At 49.5% G+C, this 17,283-nt stretch overlaps 8 protein-coding genes across 8 annotated transcripts; 6 read left to right on the top strand and 2 right to left on the bottom strand.

The window, feature by feature from the left end:
* Positions 1–85: 85 nt before the first annotated feature.
* Positions 86–1,962, top strand: LCP9604111_2147 (TauD/TfdA family dioxygenase; the record flags this gene model as incomplete). The annotated part of the gene is made up of 7 exons (XM_039069592.1): positions 86–344; positions 395–881; positions 933–1,238; positions 1,303–1,455; positions 1,616–1,677; positions 1,752–1,758; positions 1,818–1,962. The coding sequence occupies 7 exons, from the start codon at positions 86–88 to the stop codon at positions 1,960–1,962; spliced, it is 1,419 nt and encodes a 472-aa protein (XP_038932274.1).
* Positions 1,963–2,111: 149 nt separating this feature from the next.
* Positions 2,112–3,777, top strand: LCP9604111_2146 (allantoate permease family MFS transporter; the record flags this gene model as incomplete). The annotated part of the gene is made up of 5 exons (XM_039069591.1): positions 2,112–2,454; positions 2,510–2,605; positions 2,656–2,756; positions 2,808–3,079; positions 3,135–3,777. The coding sequence occupies 5 exons, from the start codon at positions 2,112–2,114 to the stop codon at positions 3,775–3,777; spliced, it is 1,455 nt and encodes a 484-aa protein (XP_038932273.1).
* Positions 3,778–4,324: 547 nt separating this feature from the next.
* Positions 4,325–4,648, top strand: LCP9604111_2145 (uncharacterized protein; the record flags this gene model as incomplete). The annotated part of the gene is made up of 1 exon (XM_039069590.1): positions 4,325–4,648. One exon carries the CDS (start codon positions 4,325–4,327, stop codon positions 4,646–4,648), a length of 324 nt encoding a protein of 107 aa, XP_038932272.1.
* A 723-nt stretch (positions 4,649–5,371) lies between these two features.
* On the top strand, positions 5,372–9,132 carry LCP9604111_2144 (uncharacterized protein; the record flags this gene model as incomplete). Its single annotated transcript, XM_039069589.1, has 4 exons — positions 5,372–5,399; positions 5,490–5,901; positions 5,958–7,642; positions 8,597–9,132. The coding sequence occupies 4 exons, from the start codon at positions 5,372–5,374 to the stop codon at positions 9,130–9,132; spliced, it is 2,661 nt and encodes an 886-aa protein (XP_038932271.1).
* Positions 9,133–9,677: 545 nt separating this feature from the next.
* LCP9604111_2143 (DUF3405 domain-containing protein) lies at positions 9,678–12,110 on the bottom strand (the record flags this gene model as incomplete). Its single annotated transcript, XM_039069588.1, has 1 exon — positions 9,678–12,110. One exon carries the CDS (start codon positions 12,108–12,110, stop codon positions 9,678–9,680), a length of 2,433 nt encoding a protein of 810 aa, XP_038932270.1.
* Positions 12,111–13,783: 1,673 nt separating this feature from the next.
* On the top strand, positions 13,784–14,782 carry LCP9604111_2142 (uncharacterized protein; the record flags this gene model as incomplete). Its single annotated transcript, XM_039069587.1, has 5 exons — positions 13,784–13,792; positions 13,852–13,903; positions 14,115–14,266; positions 14,325–14,709; positions 14,772–14,782. 5 exons carry the CDS (start codon positions 13,784–13,786, stop codon positions 14,780–14,782), a joined length of 609 nt encoding a protein of 202 aa, XP_038932269.1.
* Positions 14,783–14,989: 207 nt separating this feature from the next.
* Positions 14,990–15,700, top strand: LCP9604111_2141 (uncharacterized protein; the record flags this gene model as incomplete). Its single annotated transcript, XM_039069586.1, has 1 exon — positions 14,990–15,700. The coding sequence occupies one exon, from the start codon at positions 14,990–14,992 to the stop codon at positions 15,698–15,700; it is 711 nt and encodes a 236-aa protein (XP_038932268.1).
* Positions 15,701–16,427: 727 nt separating this feature from the next.
* arfA (putative ADP-ribosylation factor) lies at positions 16,428–17,217 on the bottom strand (the record flags this gene model as incomplete). Its single annotated transcript, XM_039069585.1, has 4 exons — positions 16,428–16,520; positions 16,575–16,640; positions 16,714–16,958; positions 17,070–17,217. 4 exons carry the CDS (start codon positions 17,215–17,217, stop codon positions 16,428–16,430), a joined length of 552 nt encoding a protein of 183 aa, XP_038932267.1.
* Positions 17,218–17,283: the final 66 nt, after the last annotated feature.

Raw genomic sequence — 17,283 nt, 5'->3', positions numbered from 1 at the left:
CGTGACCACACTCCGAGTGACCAAAGATAAACCTGTCCAAGGATCTTTCATCTGACATCTGTTATTTCTCTTCTGCATAACAAATATGTCCGCTGTTCAGACTATCACTGTGGCCACCCAGCCCGATATTCAGTATCATCCTGATTATGAAAAGTACAAGGAGCGTACTCGTCGGCGAAAGGAGACTGAGGACCTGCAGTCCACTTTGCCTGCAGGCTTCCCACAGAAGCTGATATCGTCACTAGTCTGGGAAGGAAAAGACGTCGAGAAGCGGGATGATTGGGTTTATCAGTTGAGCGATGATCAGCTGGATGAACTCGACGCTGCTTTGAAGAGCTTCAAATGTAAGTAATCTTTTGACCACAGTATTAAGTTCCCATTGCTGATTTAACAGCTCTTGGTCTTTCCTCGGGACATATTAATCAGTCGAATTTTCCTCTACCTACCCTGCGGCCTGTCCTTCGAGACCTTTCGAAGGAGATCCACACCGGTCGAGGATTCGTCGTTCTCCGGGGGTTGCGCATCGATAATTATTCCCGGGAAGACAATATCATCATATATGCCGGTGTATCTTCCCACATCGGTAATATTCGAGGACGGCAGCAAGAAGCTCGACTGGCGGATGGCAACTCGCCCGTGATATCCCATATCAAAGACCTCACTAGCACGACCGACAAGAAGCTTATCGGAGCCCCGTCAAACACGTCTGACAAGCAAGTTTTCCACACTGATGCTGGCGATATAATCTCACTCCTCTGTCTGAACCGCGCCGCAGAGGGAGGAGAAAGCTATCTTGCTAGCAGCTGGAATGTGTATAACATCCTGGCCAAGGAAAGACCTGATCTCATTCACACTCTGTCCCAGGATTGGCCAGTAGATGGGTAAGGATTACCAAGCACCAAGGAAGCAGACTTAAAATTAACACTGTTTAGTTTCAATAACCCAGCCAGGCCCTACAGCCTCCGCCCACTTCTATACCACCAACCAGCCACTGCCACTACCCCCGAGAGGGTTCTGATTCAATACGCAAGACGATACTTCACCGGATTCCTGGCTCAGCCTCGATCGAAGGATATCCCACCTATCACCGAGGCGCAAGCTGAGGCGCTCGACGCTTTGCACTTCTTGGCGGCAAAGCACAGTGCCACTCTGGATTTCCAGAAAGGTGATGTGCAGTATGTGAACAATCTTAGCATTTTCCATGCGCGGAATGGATTTAAAGATGAGCCTGGTAAAGAGTATGTTCTTTTCGTTCGTATACATTATTGCTGTATGGATGTGCTAACGGCATGGCTACATTAGGCGTCATTTGTTGCGACTCTGGCTGCGAGACCCTGAAAACGCATGGGAAACACCTCGGGAGCTCCAAGAACGCTGGGACATAGTCTACAAGGATGTTGCAGCGGATAAGCAGGTGTTCTCATTGGAGCCAACTATTCGCAAGAATGTCGGCTCGTGAGAGGGTCAGCATGATAAGGCCCAATTCTAGCCACCTTAGCTTAGATTTGAATTCGATATTCGGCTATATTGATATCGGTTATTCCAACTATCGAGCGATCGTATTCAAGAGCCCTCTATGCGGCATGATGCGGTTCCATTCCGTCATCATAAATAGGGTCGGCTTCACTGGCCACGAACTTTATATTTCAACGCCACCCCAAATCGTAAATTGCAAATGTATACCCCGCTCCTGGACTATGGCTTTGGATATATGCAATATCAAGACCTCGAGCTATAACCCTCTGACCAAGTGAATAGGTTCGCAAGTGCCTAGCCATCAACAAACCTGCGATCAAATACATACTCAGTGACTATAGACCAGGTACCCGGCGGGCAACATGCCAGGCACGAAGCTACACACCAAGCCGGGGATTCTTGGCATTCCTAGGGGCGGAATCAAATACCGACAGCGATCAAAGAACGCGGAATGAATCAACACAACATCGCGGTGCGGGCTTGTAGTGCGGGGCCCCGGATTCCCCGGATTTCCCCAGATGCGATGGTATATCGACTGGCACTAAACGTATATAAAAGGGGCTATTGCTCTACCATATTTTGGATTATCCTGGTGGCCGCTTGTGTCAATTTGAGGTTCATCTGAAATATCCAAAATGGAGCAGAAGAAAATATACCAGGAGACGGTTGAGGATGTCAAGTCCGCGGTTTCCGTGCCGGACATAGATCCAGCCGCAGAGAAACGACTGCTACGGAAGCTCGATATCCATGTCGTTCCCATTCTCATGTTTTTATTCCTACTTGCCTTTCTTGATCGGATCAATATCGGTAACGCGCGGATTCAGGGTCTCGAGAAAGATCTGGGGATGGAGGGACATGATTACAACATCGCCCTCTTTATCTTCTTCATTCCCTATATCCTTTTCGAAGTTCCTAGCAATCTCTTCTTGAAAAAGGTACCGCCATCTTGGTGGTTGAGCGGGATCATGCTCTGTTGGGGTATGTTTGAACCGATATAGGATCAAGGAACATGGGCTGACCTCGATGATATCAGGTGTTGTTACCACATGTCAAGGTGTGGTAAAGAGCTTTGGTGGCCTCGTTGCATGTCGATTCTTGCTGGGCTTGTTTGAGGCTGGATTGATGCCAGGTTGGATAGTTGATCCCTGACTTGATAACACAAGTACTAATATTATGCAGGCTGCATCTACTTGATTGCTATGTATTACAAGCGCCACGAGTTGCAATGGCGATTCAATATTTTCTTCAGCGCAAGCATTCTGGCTGGCGCAGTCAGTGGAGTATGTATTGCCTACATGATGAGTTGATTCTACACTAAATCATTCTCCTAGCTTCTTGCCTATGGAATAGCTCAGATGGATGGTGTCGGAGGATACAGCGGCTGGCGCTGGATCTTCATCATTGAAGGTTTACTTACAGTATTCACTGGAATTGCTGCCAAATTCCTCATCGTCGATTGGCCCGAAACATCTACTTTCCTGAATGAGGAAGAGCGTGCTTTGCTACTTCGGCGCCTATCGGACGACCGCGGCGAAGCGCAAATGAATCGCTTCGACAAGCCGGCCATCAAGCGGACATTCTCAGATGTGAAGATCTATCTTGGGTAAGCTTGAGTGCCGATATTACATAGCTTTCCACTAACAATTAGTCGCTTTCAGTGCTATTATGTACTTTGGAATCGTCAATACAGGCTATGCAACATCATTCTTCGCCCCGACCATCCTCCGACAGCTCGGCTGGACATCTGTCCGAGCTCAAGTGATGAGTATTCCCATCTACCTCGTCGCGACAGCAATCGCACTAGCTACAGCCTTCATCAGCGACCGACTCCGCCATCGATTCGCATTTACCATGTTGGGATGCGTCATCGCCACAATTGGGTACGTTATTCTCATCTGTCAGGAGTTGGTGCCAGTCGCTGCCCGATACTTCGCCATATACGCGATCACCGGTGGAGGATACATGGCGCAGCCGATCTTGTTGGGCTGGGTGAGTAACAACATGGCTGGGCATTACAAGCAATCTATCGCCTCGGCCATGCAGATCGGCTTTGGTAACTGTGGCGGTCTGGTCGCTAGCAATGTCTTCTTTGACTCTGAGGCTCCGACTTATAGAACTGGGTTCGGTGTTAGTCTAGGGATGATATGGATCGGAGGTGTGGCGTGTATTGTGTTCTTTGGTTATGTATACCGTGAAAATCGGCTGCGTGAGCAGGGCAAGAGAGATCACCGTTACCATTGGCCCAGGGAGGAGCTGGAGAATGCTGGGGATGATCATCCCAGTTTCCGATTTACTTATTAAGTAGCGATTGAGAATTGAACATGAAGTAGTATACTGGTATATGCTAGATTTATATTACACTTTCCACGCCTTATGACCCTAGACGGTTTATGTATTCATTTATTCAATTCCTATTCGTCAGAAAACACCATCTCTGCGACTCTTCCCTGGGACAGTCTACAAAACTATGCCTTGATCGGCATCTCCATGACGTAGTACGTTCGCCAGATATTTATTGTACAGCCATTGTTTGTGTGTCAAATACTAACCGGTGAGCCCCAATAGTACATAGTTGATCAGCCTAAGTTGATCTGCATCCGCCGATCATGACCCACGACACATTTGTGGGGGAAGTATGGCGACTAGCGAACTACTACTACGTGATGAATGACCAGCATAGACAACCAGGGATCCGATGATACTACGACGGGGCAACACCGCGGGTCCCGCGGAATTAGCTACAAGGCCAGAAATAATAATTGCTTATATCGTACTTGACCAAAATCCCTACTCCTTCCAACTCAAATCATTTACAGCGAACTCCCTCAACCTCCCAACGTCGCAAGCAATGACGAGAACACTGTCTCCTAAGAAGCACGTCCAGTCCGTGACTTCCGACTACCCATGGAGATCCGACAACCCATTTGGTCCACCTCAAATACCGCGATCCTTCCCCAGTGGCATCAAACGCCTCCGAGACACACTCTCAAAGCTGGCGCCATCCTCCTTCGCGGAAAAGGAACTCCTCCGAACAAAGAACCACCACAGAGTCCCCTTGACCGAGAGAAATGTCGATACCTTGGTCACCGAACAAGAATGCGACGAGGCATACAGGCCCAATCTACACTCGCCCAATATCCAAGTTACTGAATGGCTACGGCGAGTCTCCTGAGTCTGAAAGTACCATCTGCACACAAACCGATATGGAACGAGCACCAGCATGAGCACGAGCGATGCGAATACGATAGAGTTCCGCTAGTCTTTTTCTCGACCTTTTGTCGAACTCTTACGCCACCCTACAGCACGCGTCCAATATGGGAAATTCAGTCCTGGCGCTCAAGTTGCATTTTTTTTCGGGGGCCAGGAAACTGTCCGGTCGTGGTTGCTCCATGAGGGAATTCACGAACCCTGGTTGCTGGGGTTATGCTTGGCGTTAACGTCATGATTTGCTGGTATGCACGCCGAGAGCCTTAAGCTCCGCCTTTTGGCGTATTGGAACTTGAAAGAGATGTACAAGGTACATCGATGTATACATATTTGAATTAAGGGGTTATAATTACGCCCGTTGTGGGTGTGGCGATATGAAGCTGGTTCGAATTGTGCTTAACTAGATGACTATCGTAGACTTGTTACTAATTGTCGATGTTATACAACTTCGAATGTACGACATCGTATTCAAAATGATTACTCCGGACATGCAAATGATTACATGTCAACGGTTTATATAGAAAAGAAAGAAACCCGAGCTGTTTCCCAAGTGGATATAAGCGGGGTAAGTCTAGCGACAACAGCTCGAGTCTGCCGAGTTGTTACTTCCAACGTTATATTGAAAAGCACATCAGACAAACAAAACATAGGGATCTTGTACATTGCAAACCTCCCATCCAACCCCAAGATGTCACCCAAGAAAGTAGCAATCATCGGTGAGTCCAGACTCTAGAGTCGAGACCCCGCGGATACAACTCTATACCCAGATGGTATACCCGACCTTACACTAACATCGCATTCCACAGGCGCCGGCCCCTCAGGCCTAGTCACAGCCAAAACCCTTCTTCATAATTTTCCGAGCGGGACATTCTCTCCAATCATCTTCGAGAGCCAGAACGAAGTCGGGGGTCTGTGGTCAAGTCACCATCACTCTCCCAATCAGACCAATGGCCCCCCGGTTACACTAGACCCTCGCATGCGGACCAACCTCAGCCGCTTCTCAGTCGCTTTTTCAGATCTGTCCTGGGAGTCGGTAATCCCCGACGCGGATATTCCGATTTTTCCTCAGGCGAGACAGGTTGGAGAATACCTGGCCTGTTATGCAGAGCGGTATGTTCCAGCTCATGTCCTGAGGCTAGGGTGTAGAGTGATAAGAACTATACGGAGGGTTGGGGGTGGAGGTGACCCGAAGTGGAATGTTCAGTGGGTTCAGGAAAGGTATGTTGGTGCTCACTCGCGTGTCGCTGTACTCGAGCTGGATGCTGACTATATAGCGCGGAGGAAACTCCTGGGTTACTGGATGGGATATCTTCTGAAGATTTCGACGTGATTGTCATCGCCTCTGGATACTTTGCCCAGCAGTATATTCCAAACATACCAGGCCTAGATCAATTCCAAGGCCGAATCATCCATAGCTCTTCGCTCCATTATGAACGAGAGCAGGCGCTCTCTAATGAATCCAACGATGTGAAGGGCCAGATCGTCGTCATCGGCGGCAGCATGTCAGGCGTCGAAGCTGCATCTGCTGTGGCTCTCCGGCAATCTTCATCTACACCTTCCACAAACAGAGTCCCACATACACAAGAGACAAAAGTGCATCATATACATTCAAGACCGTTCTGGGCTTTGCCGACGTATCTCCCACACGAGTCTCCCGATGGGAGTCCATCTTTCTTACCGTTAGACTTGGCCATGTACGACCTAGGCCGCCGACCCCCGGGTCCAATAGACTACATCCTCGGACCCATTCCAGAAGAAAAAGCAGTCAAAACAAACAGTTACTTCCACACCTTGCTCGGCAGTGATTATGAGAAATACGCGCACATGGATGCACCACATGGTGCCGAGGAATCCAGAACCCAGCCACCATGGGTCGCCATAGGTAATGATTACGCCGAATTCGTCAGGTGTGGAGCGATTCAGACATCGATGGGCCGGGTGACTGCTGTGATTTCTGATCCAGATATTAAGCAAACCTCAGTTCAGTATGAAGGGCCCGACGGGAAGACCAAGACGATAGACAATGTGGCGGTGATAGTCATGGCCACCGGGTTCACGCCATACAAGTCCCTATCATTGCTACCGGATGAAGTGTTGATGACGCTTGAATACTGCAAGACGGACCCCTTCTCACCGTTGATTCTCGACAAGGGAGGCACCGTCCGCTCGGAGATTCCCGATGCCGGATTCGTCGGATTCTACCGCGGCCCGTACTGGGGCGTGATGGAGATGCAAGCGAGGTTCCTTGGGAAATTATGGAGTGAGGAGAATAACGGTGCGCTCTGCAAAACAGACGACCAGAAGCAAAACCTTCGGCGTCTCAGATCGGCACACCCGGATCTAGCCCGTGGTCAGTTCCCCATGGGCGACTACGTCGGATTGATGGAGTCGTTCGCGAAGGATCTAGAGATTAGTCGCTCGGCACTAGAAGCAGGCGACGGTCGGTCTGGACCTGTTGTTCCTGCGAGGTATCTTTATGGCAATACCCCAACTCCAGGTACAGAGAGCGAGGCGGATAGGACACTAGGTGCTTTGCGCGACGCTCTTCTCCCTGGTCATGAGGCCGCACAGAAGGCTGCAGCCTCGGCTATTTTTCGTGCTCTGCATGGGACTTGGAAGTCCTCTCATACATCAGGTGCTAATGGACATGAAGCATCTTTTGGGACTCTAGGCTTTTACCCGCGGTATCCGACTAGCCCGGCATATGATAGGGAGTATGTCTGTGTAGAGACACATGGCTCGACTGGAGGGGAACACCCTGGGCAAGACAATGTGCGGTTCATCATGCGCTTGACTGAAGTGGGATTTGATATTGCCACTTCCCGAATTGAGATATGGTCGGCCTTAGCGGATAGGCTGTCAGCGGATCGACTTGTCCGGGTCTGGGAGTTGACGCCGCTCTGTCGGCAGAGGAAAGAGGGGGTGTCTATTCCTGGGGAATACGTGATATCCGCCAAGAGTATCGATTCGGGTTCTGGGGTCGAGTATTTGTATACCTTTCATTTCAGGGGGGTTTCGGTCATATCCTGGGAATGCGTCGAGGTGGGCAATTTGGAGGATAAGGGTGTAAGAAGAGCAGAGAATAGGGAGTTAACATCCCATTCCTACACAAGAGACTGAGGATGGACCTGTGCTGCATACAAGAGCGGGCAGATGGAGGTGATGCTGAAGAAAAGCATCGAGATCGCAGAGTGGATAAAAAAAACTGGAGACTCTGGAACAGAGTTGGAAATATTTCATGTTGAGACAGCATCTGCCTTTAGAATTATCCCTTTTTCTCTTCTCTTTGCTCTCTTATCCCTTTGGTATGTATGAAAGAAATCAAAATAATGCGAAACACGACAACATAGAAGAAATTCAATATCAACAAACCCAGAGACTCGATAGTTCTAGACCAATGCAATCGTCACTTCCCAATTGATATTTTTCCGCCACTTCAATGGCAAATATTGAACCTGACAGCATCTAGACCTCAAGGAACCGGTTGTCTACGCTAATGTCTGCCGATATCGCAGGCCAGGGAAAAAGAATCCGCGTTTCGCGCTCAGCTACATCCATGGTATACCTGGACATAATGCTTTATGCACCGAATCTAGAATTGCTTGGACGAGAAGACACAGGAGTCATGATATAGCCAATCAGTGCTATGTAGATAGAGGCATATTTGGTTCTGGGGTGGATAGATCGATATAATCTCTATTGATATGCCGGGTCTCGTGGCCGGCGAATTTTCTACATTCTCCCATCTCTCTGCAAAAGAGCCCAAGCTAGGCTTGTGAAGCCAATACTTCGATCTATTCGCTATAAACCCCCTCTCAACTACAGAAGGGAAAAAAACATATTATAATCAACTTCAACATGTCTTCAACTCAAACCCAAACCCAACGCCTCAAGACAACAACCCCCAGCAAAGTCTCAACCCTCCTCCCCCTCCCTTTGGACCCAGTCTCCGAATGGCGCGCCTGGCAAACGTTCATAGTATTCTATACAATCCTCCTTAACCGGCAAATCCTCCGCCGCTATCACCTCGAACGAAATTGCATGCGAGACAGACCCATATGCGAACGCTTCCGACCCCTGATCGTCCCCGAACCATTTCCTACCCTGCACAAGCCCAACACAAGCCCGACGACGTCAGAAGAAGAAGCCGATAACCCCTTCAACAAATCTACCATGAACAAACTGCGCACAAAAGCCGCGCTCCTCCGTGCGCGCGTCGAGAAGGGAAAGGAACTCGCTTCCGAGATTGAGCGGCGTATGGTTCAGAATCCGCCGCTAAGGTTTCCGACGCATTTCTGTCATGCTTGTGTTGAGGACGGGGAGAGGGTGGAGATTTTGGTTACCGAGTGTGGGCATCGGGTGTGTCGGACTTGTCTTACATATGGGGTTGACGAGGATGGGGTTTATGAGTGTAATATTTGCTTTGTGCCGACCAGGGTTGACCAGTAGAAGTAGTGGGTTGAAGTTATAATTGCATTGTATATAGGCATATTTGTATCTCTAGCGACATCCCATGTTCTACTCGAATAAATCATAAAACCAAAAATATAAATTATGTGCAAGAAACAATTCGTAACCAAAATAGCCCTCGCTGGAAGAAGTCCGTCTCGTCCTTCTGAAATATCCAGTCCAGGTCAAGCAAAAACAAAATTCTCCCGATGCAGAACGCAATCTAGCACCTCTAATGACTAGACCAAGTGGTCAAGCACCAAGGGAAAATCCAGAATGCATCGTGAGCCATAGCCCGGCCATCCAGGCCATGCGAACGCCTTTTTCGCACCGAAATTGAGAAACGGGAATCCAAAACGTGGGGACGTTATGCCACCGGGGAATGAAGGGTCATTATACAGTAATTATGAGAACCAATGCAAGACAAATAAGCATCTACCCCAAAGCGTGCATGAATCCTGGAGATGGCAGGAAGAGAGGGTGTGAGGGACACCCAAGAAACGAATTGAAGCCAATTCTGAGAGAAATATATACTCCCTCCTTCTTCACTGGTCCTCTACTTTCTCTCCGTCGTCAATGATAATATTGACTTCTTTGACGGGGTGTAGCAGCATAGGAGGCAGACACATGCGGCCCTCGCCAGCCAGCTCTTGCTGTTCACCGCCGTCATTGTCGACGCGAAGGCCAAGCCAGCGGCGCCAGATGTTCGGCGAGAAGCCCGCTGAGTAGAACCAGGTCGTCCCACGGAAGTTGTGTTCGCGATCGCCGAAGATAGACGTACGAGCACCGCCGGAAGCTCCGTTGCGACCGGCATTGAACACTGAATCCAGGTAGCGGGTCGGCCAGCGGCGGTCGACGTAGACGGCGTGCGGGACGAAGACAGCCTTGAAGCCGTGGTGAAGTGCGGTGGTGGCGGGCCACATTTCCGAGAACATGCTGTGGCGCTTGAGGCTGCATTCGCGGTGCATGGTGATGAGCAGTTTGCGGGAGATTCGCGACGCGGTGATGATTGCGGTGCGCCGCGGTGGCATGCCATTCTCCTTGTTGTAGCCTGTCACGTCGTCGCGCAGCAGCCAGGTCGTGCCCTCGGGGTCGTAGAGCGGATTGAACACGACTAGGTCAGCCTCCTCACCCACGCCCCATTGGTACTGGTCCTTATCCATGCTCGTAGGCGGGATACCCTCACCCTCAACCTCGAAGATATCCTGTTCATCGGGGCGCTCAGGGCCCCAGATGGACTTGTCGCCCTGTTGGTGCATTGCACTCCGCGTGTTGCCCTTGACGGCGCTCCACATGTTGTTGGCGGAGTTTGTACCGCTTTCGGTCTGCACGCGGACCATCTGCCGGAAGTCTTCCCAGGAGCCGTGGACGGACGGAACATAGAAGCGAGCATTGCGTTCCCACAGACCCTTTCGTGGCTGCTTTTTCGCCCATTCGCCGACCTTGTCGAAGAGGTGGTACCAATGGCCCGTGTAACGCGCATCCATCTCCCAATTCCAGAAGTAGTCGTACTCAGGATGCTGGAAAGCGAAGTACTGCATAGGCATGTACGTGCTGCGGTATACACCGTGGATTGGCAGACCGCGAGTCATGGTCTCCTCCAATCCGGCATACATCAGGGCCATCTGTGGCTCGGACCAGAGAGTCCCCATGCCGCGGAACTCCTCTGGTAGTGCTTCATCAAGCACACGCTGATATGTCTCGTCATCGGACCAGATCTGCAAAAGGGTATCCTTGACATGAACCAAGAAGTGAACAGTATACTCGCCACCAGACAGAAGCGAGAGCTCTGAGATGATGGAGCGCATGTACATAATGTCCTCTGGGGTATAGTGAAAGTCGTGCCATGTGCGGATAACCACTGCAGTGCGCGGCAGACGCTCAGGTCCAACCTTGGGCGGTTCATTGCGGCTGTCTTCCACAGGCGGCGGGATGTTCACCTTAGGAATACCTACAGGCATAGAAACAAAGCGGTTGAGACGCGGCTCCGGCAGCTCGTTAAAGCGATGGCGATTAGCCGCGTGACAACGGTGTTGCGCAGCAGCCCAATCCACTTGTCGGAAATCGACCGGCGGGACATCCTCCCACACGCGGTCGGCACCCTCACGGTGGCCCTCCATGCCCGCGCCGATGCCGCCTTTCTTAGCCCCGTATCCTAACCCGTATGGACCCAATCGGCCAAATCGATCAAAGCACATGTCGTCCCGAATACCCAATATCTCGCTCGAACCTATCGCTGGATCTGGGAAGCCCTTTGGAATTCCGGGGTAGCTTTGGATAGACGGAATCCGTAGCGTGTTTTCCGCATTGAGGAAGCACTCGCGCTTCTCGCCATGTTTTTCTATGTACTCCGGCGATTGGTAGTCAGGATAAGGATTGAACACATTACTCAACATGTTCGGGCTCATATCCCTCTTGGTCACCTTGTTGGCATCCTGCTCCTGCGCCTGCGCCTTCTGCTCGTCGCTGTCCGTCCGCAAACCCAGGTCCTCGGAGCCATCGCCAGGGTACTCGGGTATATTTTCAGAGCGCGGAACCAAGGAAGAGATACCACCCTCGTAGCGAGTGAGGAACGGAAAGGTCTCCCATAGTGGCGGCTTCGGGGCGCCGACCGTGGGCAGGTCGACGGCGACTTGTGAGACGGAGGAGGAGATGGTAAAGCGGAAGAGGGTGAGGATGAAGACGACGAGGGCGGCGAAAAGAGCGAAGCAGAGCCAGCGCATGATCCGCTGGGGTACGCGAAAGCCAACGCTAGCTTGGGGGCGGCGAAGACTGCCGCCAGCTACGATGGGCGGCGGGTAGGATTCCGCGACATTGTTATCGTCCAGCAACTCGTCTTCAGTATCGGGGTCATCGCTTTGGTGGTGGTGATAGGTGTGGCGCCCGGTGGCGGGTTGCTTTTCGATGTCTGTATCTCGTGGATTATATGGTGATGGGGCCTTGTAAGCTGCGGAGGCCCTCCTCGCCTGAACAGTCATGATGCCAGACAATATGTCAACATTGAATGAGTGAGGTAGTTAATTGTCCAAAATCACACGATTACCAGCCCATCTATCTAACAAGTGTAACGATAGAAAAATCTGTTCGATATTGCCCAAATCAGGGGTGGTTGTTGGACGGAGGGAGAGGCACGCGATGAGCTGTGTTGTTGTTGATCGTCGGCCAGGCAATGGGGCTTGGTCCGGAGTCGCTCTTAAGAGATAAAAGAGCTAAAAGGAGGTGAAGACAGTAAAACAATAAAAAACAGACGAAACTGCCTAGAACTAGACGATATTCAAATGCGAAACAGAAGATAAGCAGCCCCAAGGGCCCAAGTCGGTAATTTCTGCAGTTAAAAGTGCCAAGACTGTTGGCGCTGTCCAAGAAATGAGGGATTACGCAGTTGTGTCCTCAAAATGGACTGGTCCAAGCCCGAGCGGATCAGCCCTGGAGATTGCGTCTTGTTTCTTTTAAATCTATTTTGGTTTCTAGGTGTATTTAATGGGCCTTTTTATGGGTCTTGTACGCATATACTTACCTAGCTGGATTTGGGGGAAAAAAAAACAATATCTGTGAAGACTACCGAAAAGACACGAGGCTGCCGGCGACAATTCTTGTGTAGTTGATGAAATTGAACATATCCATAGCTCTATACTCCAGTGCTAGAGAGCTCTTTGATACGTAACATCCTGCAAAATACTTAAACCTCCATGGTCAACCCATGACCAGCCCTAGACTTAGTTGCACCACAGCACTCATCAACCCGGTCTCACTTCTTCACATGAGCTAGGACATAGTTCTTTGCATAGCTTGTTGCAAGTGAACGGAGGAATGTCCACGAAAGTATACGTATACGTCGAAGCTAAGACGATGGGATCGATAGTCCCATTTGTTATGGCTTTTTTAGGTCCCACTTGAGCTCGTAGAGCTTAGACTGCATTTTGTATGGAACTAGAGGGATGAGGAAATGTATGTAGACCCGCACTAGCTTCGTGTGATCGATAGACGCCACTATACTGGTTAGCTTCGGCAAACTTTGTAGGTCGGAATCCGGTGGGCTTCGAGGATAATTTGCTCGCTGGCCACGTATGCGCGACTGTTCGATCATAGACTCTGCAGCTTGGCATGTTGCACAAACACTTACCAGCTACGTAGGACAGCCGAAGTGTCTGTAAGAAGGTTTTGGCCACGGTAAAACAGGTCTCGACTCCGCATAGAGCACGAGCAAACGTGGTTCCTTGGCCGTGACGAAGTGGGTAATTCCATTGATTGAATAGATCTGCATGCGATAGAAAGTAAGAATCGAAATTTGGAAGGCACGCGAAATAAATGGAAAGAACTACCTCGCACAGTCAAAATAAGGTTGTGAGTCTCCGTAACCTTCCAAGGTTTGGTATATCGGATTTGTATGAGGCTCACTAGGTATGTCAGCACGTGCTCAAATTTAACCCCCTTCCAAGTCCCCATCGCACCTTGATATGACACTCGCCGGGGTTATTCTACAAGATGACAATGCGAATTATTTCCAGAATTCGTTGGATCAATTGGAAAAGTAATACACGTGTACGAGCACGTGCCTTTCCTTGCTCCCGAGCTCAGAATATGAGCTTATTCACCACGTCTCGTCTAGGCAGACGACACTGCTCTCCTGAGCTCTATGCTGAGACACAGCATGGTCAAGGTAATTATATTCAAAATACACTGTGATCTGCCCTGAATTGTTGATTATCTCTCCTCCAGACCAGAGGATTTCTGAGGAAGATCTGCACCGATACACCAGACACCGGTGGCTGTAAGCTACGCAGTTCATTTTCTTTAGGAAAATGAATTTTAACTTGGCTCGAATTTCAAGGTTCAACTAAGAAAAAGAACTCTCTAAACGTTATGTGGAGTTTGACCTACAGCAACTTGTTCAAGTTGCCATTAGTGTTTGCGAGGGAGCTCAATCTTGTGCGTTGCTGTCCTTAGGACTTTGCAATGTAATAATACGCTAGTTTCATTAGGTAACAAAGTCACAAAATGTGCAGAAGGCCTACACAACAAGGCATTTATCCTGACAATGGACAACGGTTGCGAAGTTTTGGCAAAGCTCCCAAATCCTAACGCCGGGGCTGCTCGGTTCACAATTGCTTCCGAGATCGCTACACGCAAGTTAGTAAGTAATTCTGCCGATCATTTTTGCTATATCCAATCTTACAATTCAATTTACATAGCTTTCCGACGTCTTGAAGCTCCCTGTTCCTCGAGTCCTAGCATCGTCCTTTGACGCAAATAATCATGTCGGGGCCGAGTATATTATTGAAGAAAAAGCGCCCGGTGTTCGTCTAGGCTCTGTTTGGAATCAATGGTCTCGAGATCCAAAGCTCCAATTGATCATCCAGATGATTGACATTCAGAACATTCTGACTGGTGTGACTTTTGATATGCACGGCTGTATTTACTTCAAGGATGATCTTCGCTCCCTAGGCGAGGAACCTAAAGAAGCCAACATTCAGTCTGCTACGACCAGCACCCTTGATATTTTTGCCATGGGACCTCTCACTACTGGCGAATTGTGGAACGGGGTACGGAGTGGCATGAATTTGGATCGTGGTCCATGTAAGTCAAGAGAATCGACAGCCTGGTGAAAAGCTTCTGGTCGTCTTTCTAATATAGGGAAGCATCCCAGTGACTACACTCGTTCATTGGGGCGCAACGAGATTGCGTATATGAAGTCACATGCAATTCCTCGGATGAACTATTATCGGTCACTCAAAAGCCAGGAACATCCCGAGGACGGTCTTGCTCTTTTGACCAAATATATGAAAGTTGCTCCCTATCTTATTCTTCAATCTACCAACGAAACAGCATCCAACGACGCGGCGTCAAAAACGTTCTAATGCACCCCGATCTTAATCTAGATAACATCTTCGTCGATCCAAAGACCCTCCAAATTACATGTATCGTGGATTGGCAATCAGCGTGTGTTGCACCGTTGTTCTACCATGCCGATGTCCCAAGGATGTGTGCCCACCGTGGGCCTCTTCAAGAAGGCTGGGTCGTGCCCGAAAGACCGAAAGACTTTGGCAGCCTAAGTGCAGAAGAACAACGCAAGATCGATGACGATCTAGAGAGTCAGATCCTTCACAAGTACTACCTAGCCAAGGTGTATAGACTATCGCCTCGTTACTGGTCTGTCCTTCAAAATAAAAAGATCCCCATCATCCGGAAACCAGTTTGGCTGGTCACGGGAGTGTGGGAAAATTGCGATCTTTTTTTTGTTCGCGAGTCACTCACGTCGCTCTTCGCTCAGTGGGAAAAACTCGTCCCGGCTGTACCATGTCCGATCAGTTTCACCAATCAGGATGTCGAGCTTCATTCCAAGGAAGAGGAGAATATAAATGGTGTCGGGAAGTTACTGAAAATATTTCGAGATGGATCTGTGCTTCCGGTGGATGGCATGGTACTGCCCAAAGACTACGATACAGCCCAGAAGAATAGCCGGAAATTCAAAGACATCTTCATCGGATTGGCTAAAGATGACGAAGAGAAAGAGTTGTTCACGAAACTCTGGTCATACCAGGAACCTGCAGACACTGAGCGTTTGTAAAATGTCTTTGGCAGTCAGAGCTGTGTATGTTTGAAGCATTCGTTCACGCAGTTATACGCATTTTGTCCTATAGATCCGGGGACTCCATATGTCCACATAAGCCCTAACTATGTGGATCCTACTGATGTATATTTTGTCCCACATAATCTTAAAGTCCATGGCTAGACATAAGCAAAGTAGAAACTTCTTTACCATACTTTAGCATAAGAATTGAACAAAAACAACATTGGAATGACTGTCAGACCCTTGTGAATCCATCACGTGATGGTACCTGAGCCCGGACTGAAATTTACTCAGTCCGACTGAGCCCTACAGGCCTCAAGCCAAGATAAGAAAGCAGAAAGCAGATGAAACTTCGAAATTTGCTCATTTGTTCCTCTTGTGTTCTCTCACACTCTCCTTGCCCAATCGAGATTCTGAGATTTTACAATTTGAGAACTTATACAGATCTCTGGGGGTTCCAAGGCAGAGAAGTAATTTTGGAGTGGCGACGCCGGAGAGAAGAAAAACAAATGAGGCTAATAGCATAGCGTAGAGGAAAAAGAGCCGTTTGAAGAGAGAACATCAAAAGAAGTAGCGAACCAGTTGCAGAACCTTTCCTTGCAGAGATCAATGTCATGTATGGCCAAAGAACTCCCCGCCATCGTCATCATCAATCCATCATTCGCAGATATCGGTATTCTCCTTCACCCAGCTACACGTCCGATTCGAATTCGCATTATAGACCTTAATCGCGGTTGGTTTTCCGGAGCGCATCAGCGAGCCACTCCAGACCCTCGTACAGACCGTCACCAGTGGTGGCGCAGGTGGATTGGATGAACTAGGACGGTTAGTGAATTTGTAAACAACATAGAAATCGGGGGACGACACTTACCCAAGCACGGCGAGTAAGGCTCTGAAGACCAAGCTGCTGCGTGATCTCGGCAGGGCTCATAGCGTTCTAGAAAAAAAAGCGGGGGAGGTCAGCATGCCATTTCATCTAGCAAACATCCTCCAACAATCCAAGTCCTTACCGGCAAATCCTGCTTGTTGGCGAACACCAGGAGGAGAGCATCACGGAGCTCGTCCTCGTTCAACATGCGCTGCAACTCCTCACGGGCCTCAACAACACGATCGCGATCGTTGCTGTCAACCACGAAGATAATACCCTGGGTGTTCTGGAAGTAGTGGCGCCACAGAGGACGAATCTTATCTTGACCACCGACATCCCACACGGTGAACTGAATGTTCTTGTATTCGACCGTCTCGACGTTGAATCCTGCACTAGGCATCAGTTTCCGGGGGGGTTTTGAATGTCTCTTATACGGCTTATAAATTGCGAAGAGCGCATCACGGTGTCGCCGATAGATGGGTCGAGGGGCGGACTAACCAATCGTGGGAATGGTGGTGACGATTTCACCGAGCTTGAGCTTGTACAGGATGGTGGTCTTACCAGCGGCGTCAAGACCGACCATCAGGATGCGCATCTCCTTGCGGCCCCATAGTCGGTCGAACAACCGCGAGAAAGTAATACCCATATTGTCGGTAGCGAGAAAACCCTCGGATCCTGGGAGGAGTGGATAGGTCAGAGATATATCGAGGGA

This window comes from Penicillium roqueforti (assembly GCF_015533775.1).
Source record: "Penicillium roqueforti strain LCP96 04111 chromosome Unknown scaffold_02, whole genome shotgun sequence".
NCBI lineage: Eukaryota > Fungi > Ascomycota > Eurotiomycetes > Eurotiales > Aspergillaceae > Penicillium > Penicillium roqueforti.
The sequence above is the reverse complement of the archived record's forward strand: the minus strand, read 5'-3'. Positions and strand labels throughout refer to the sequence as shown.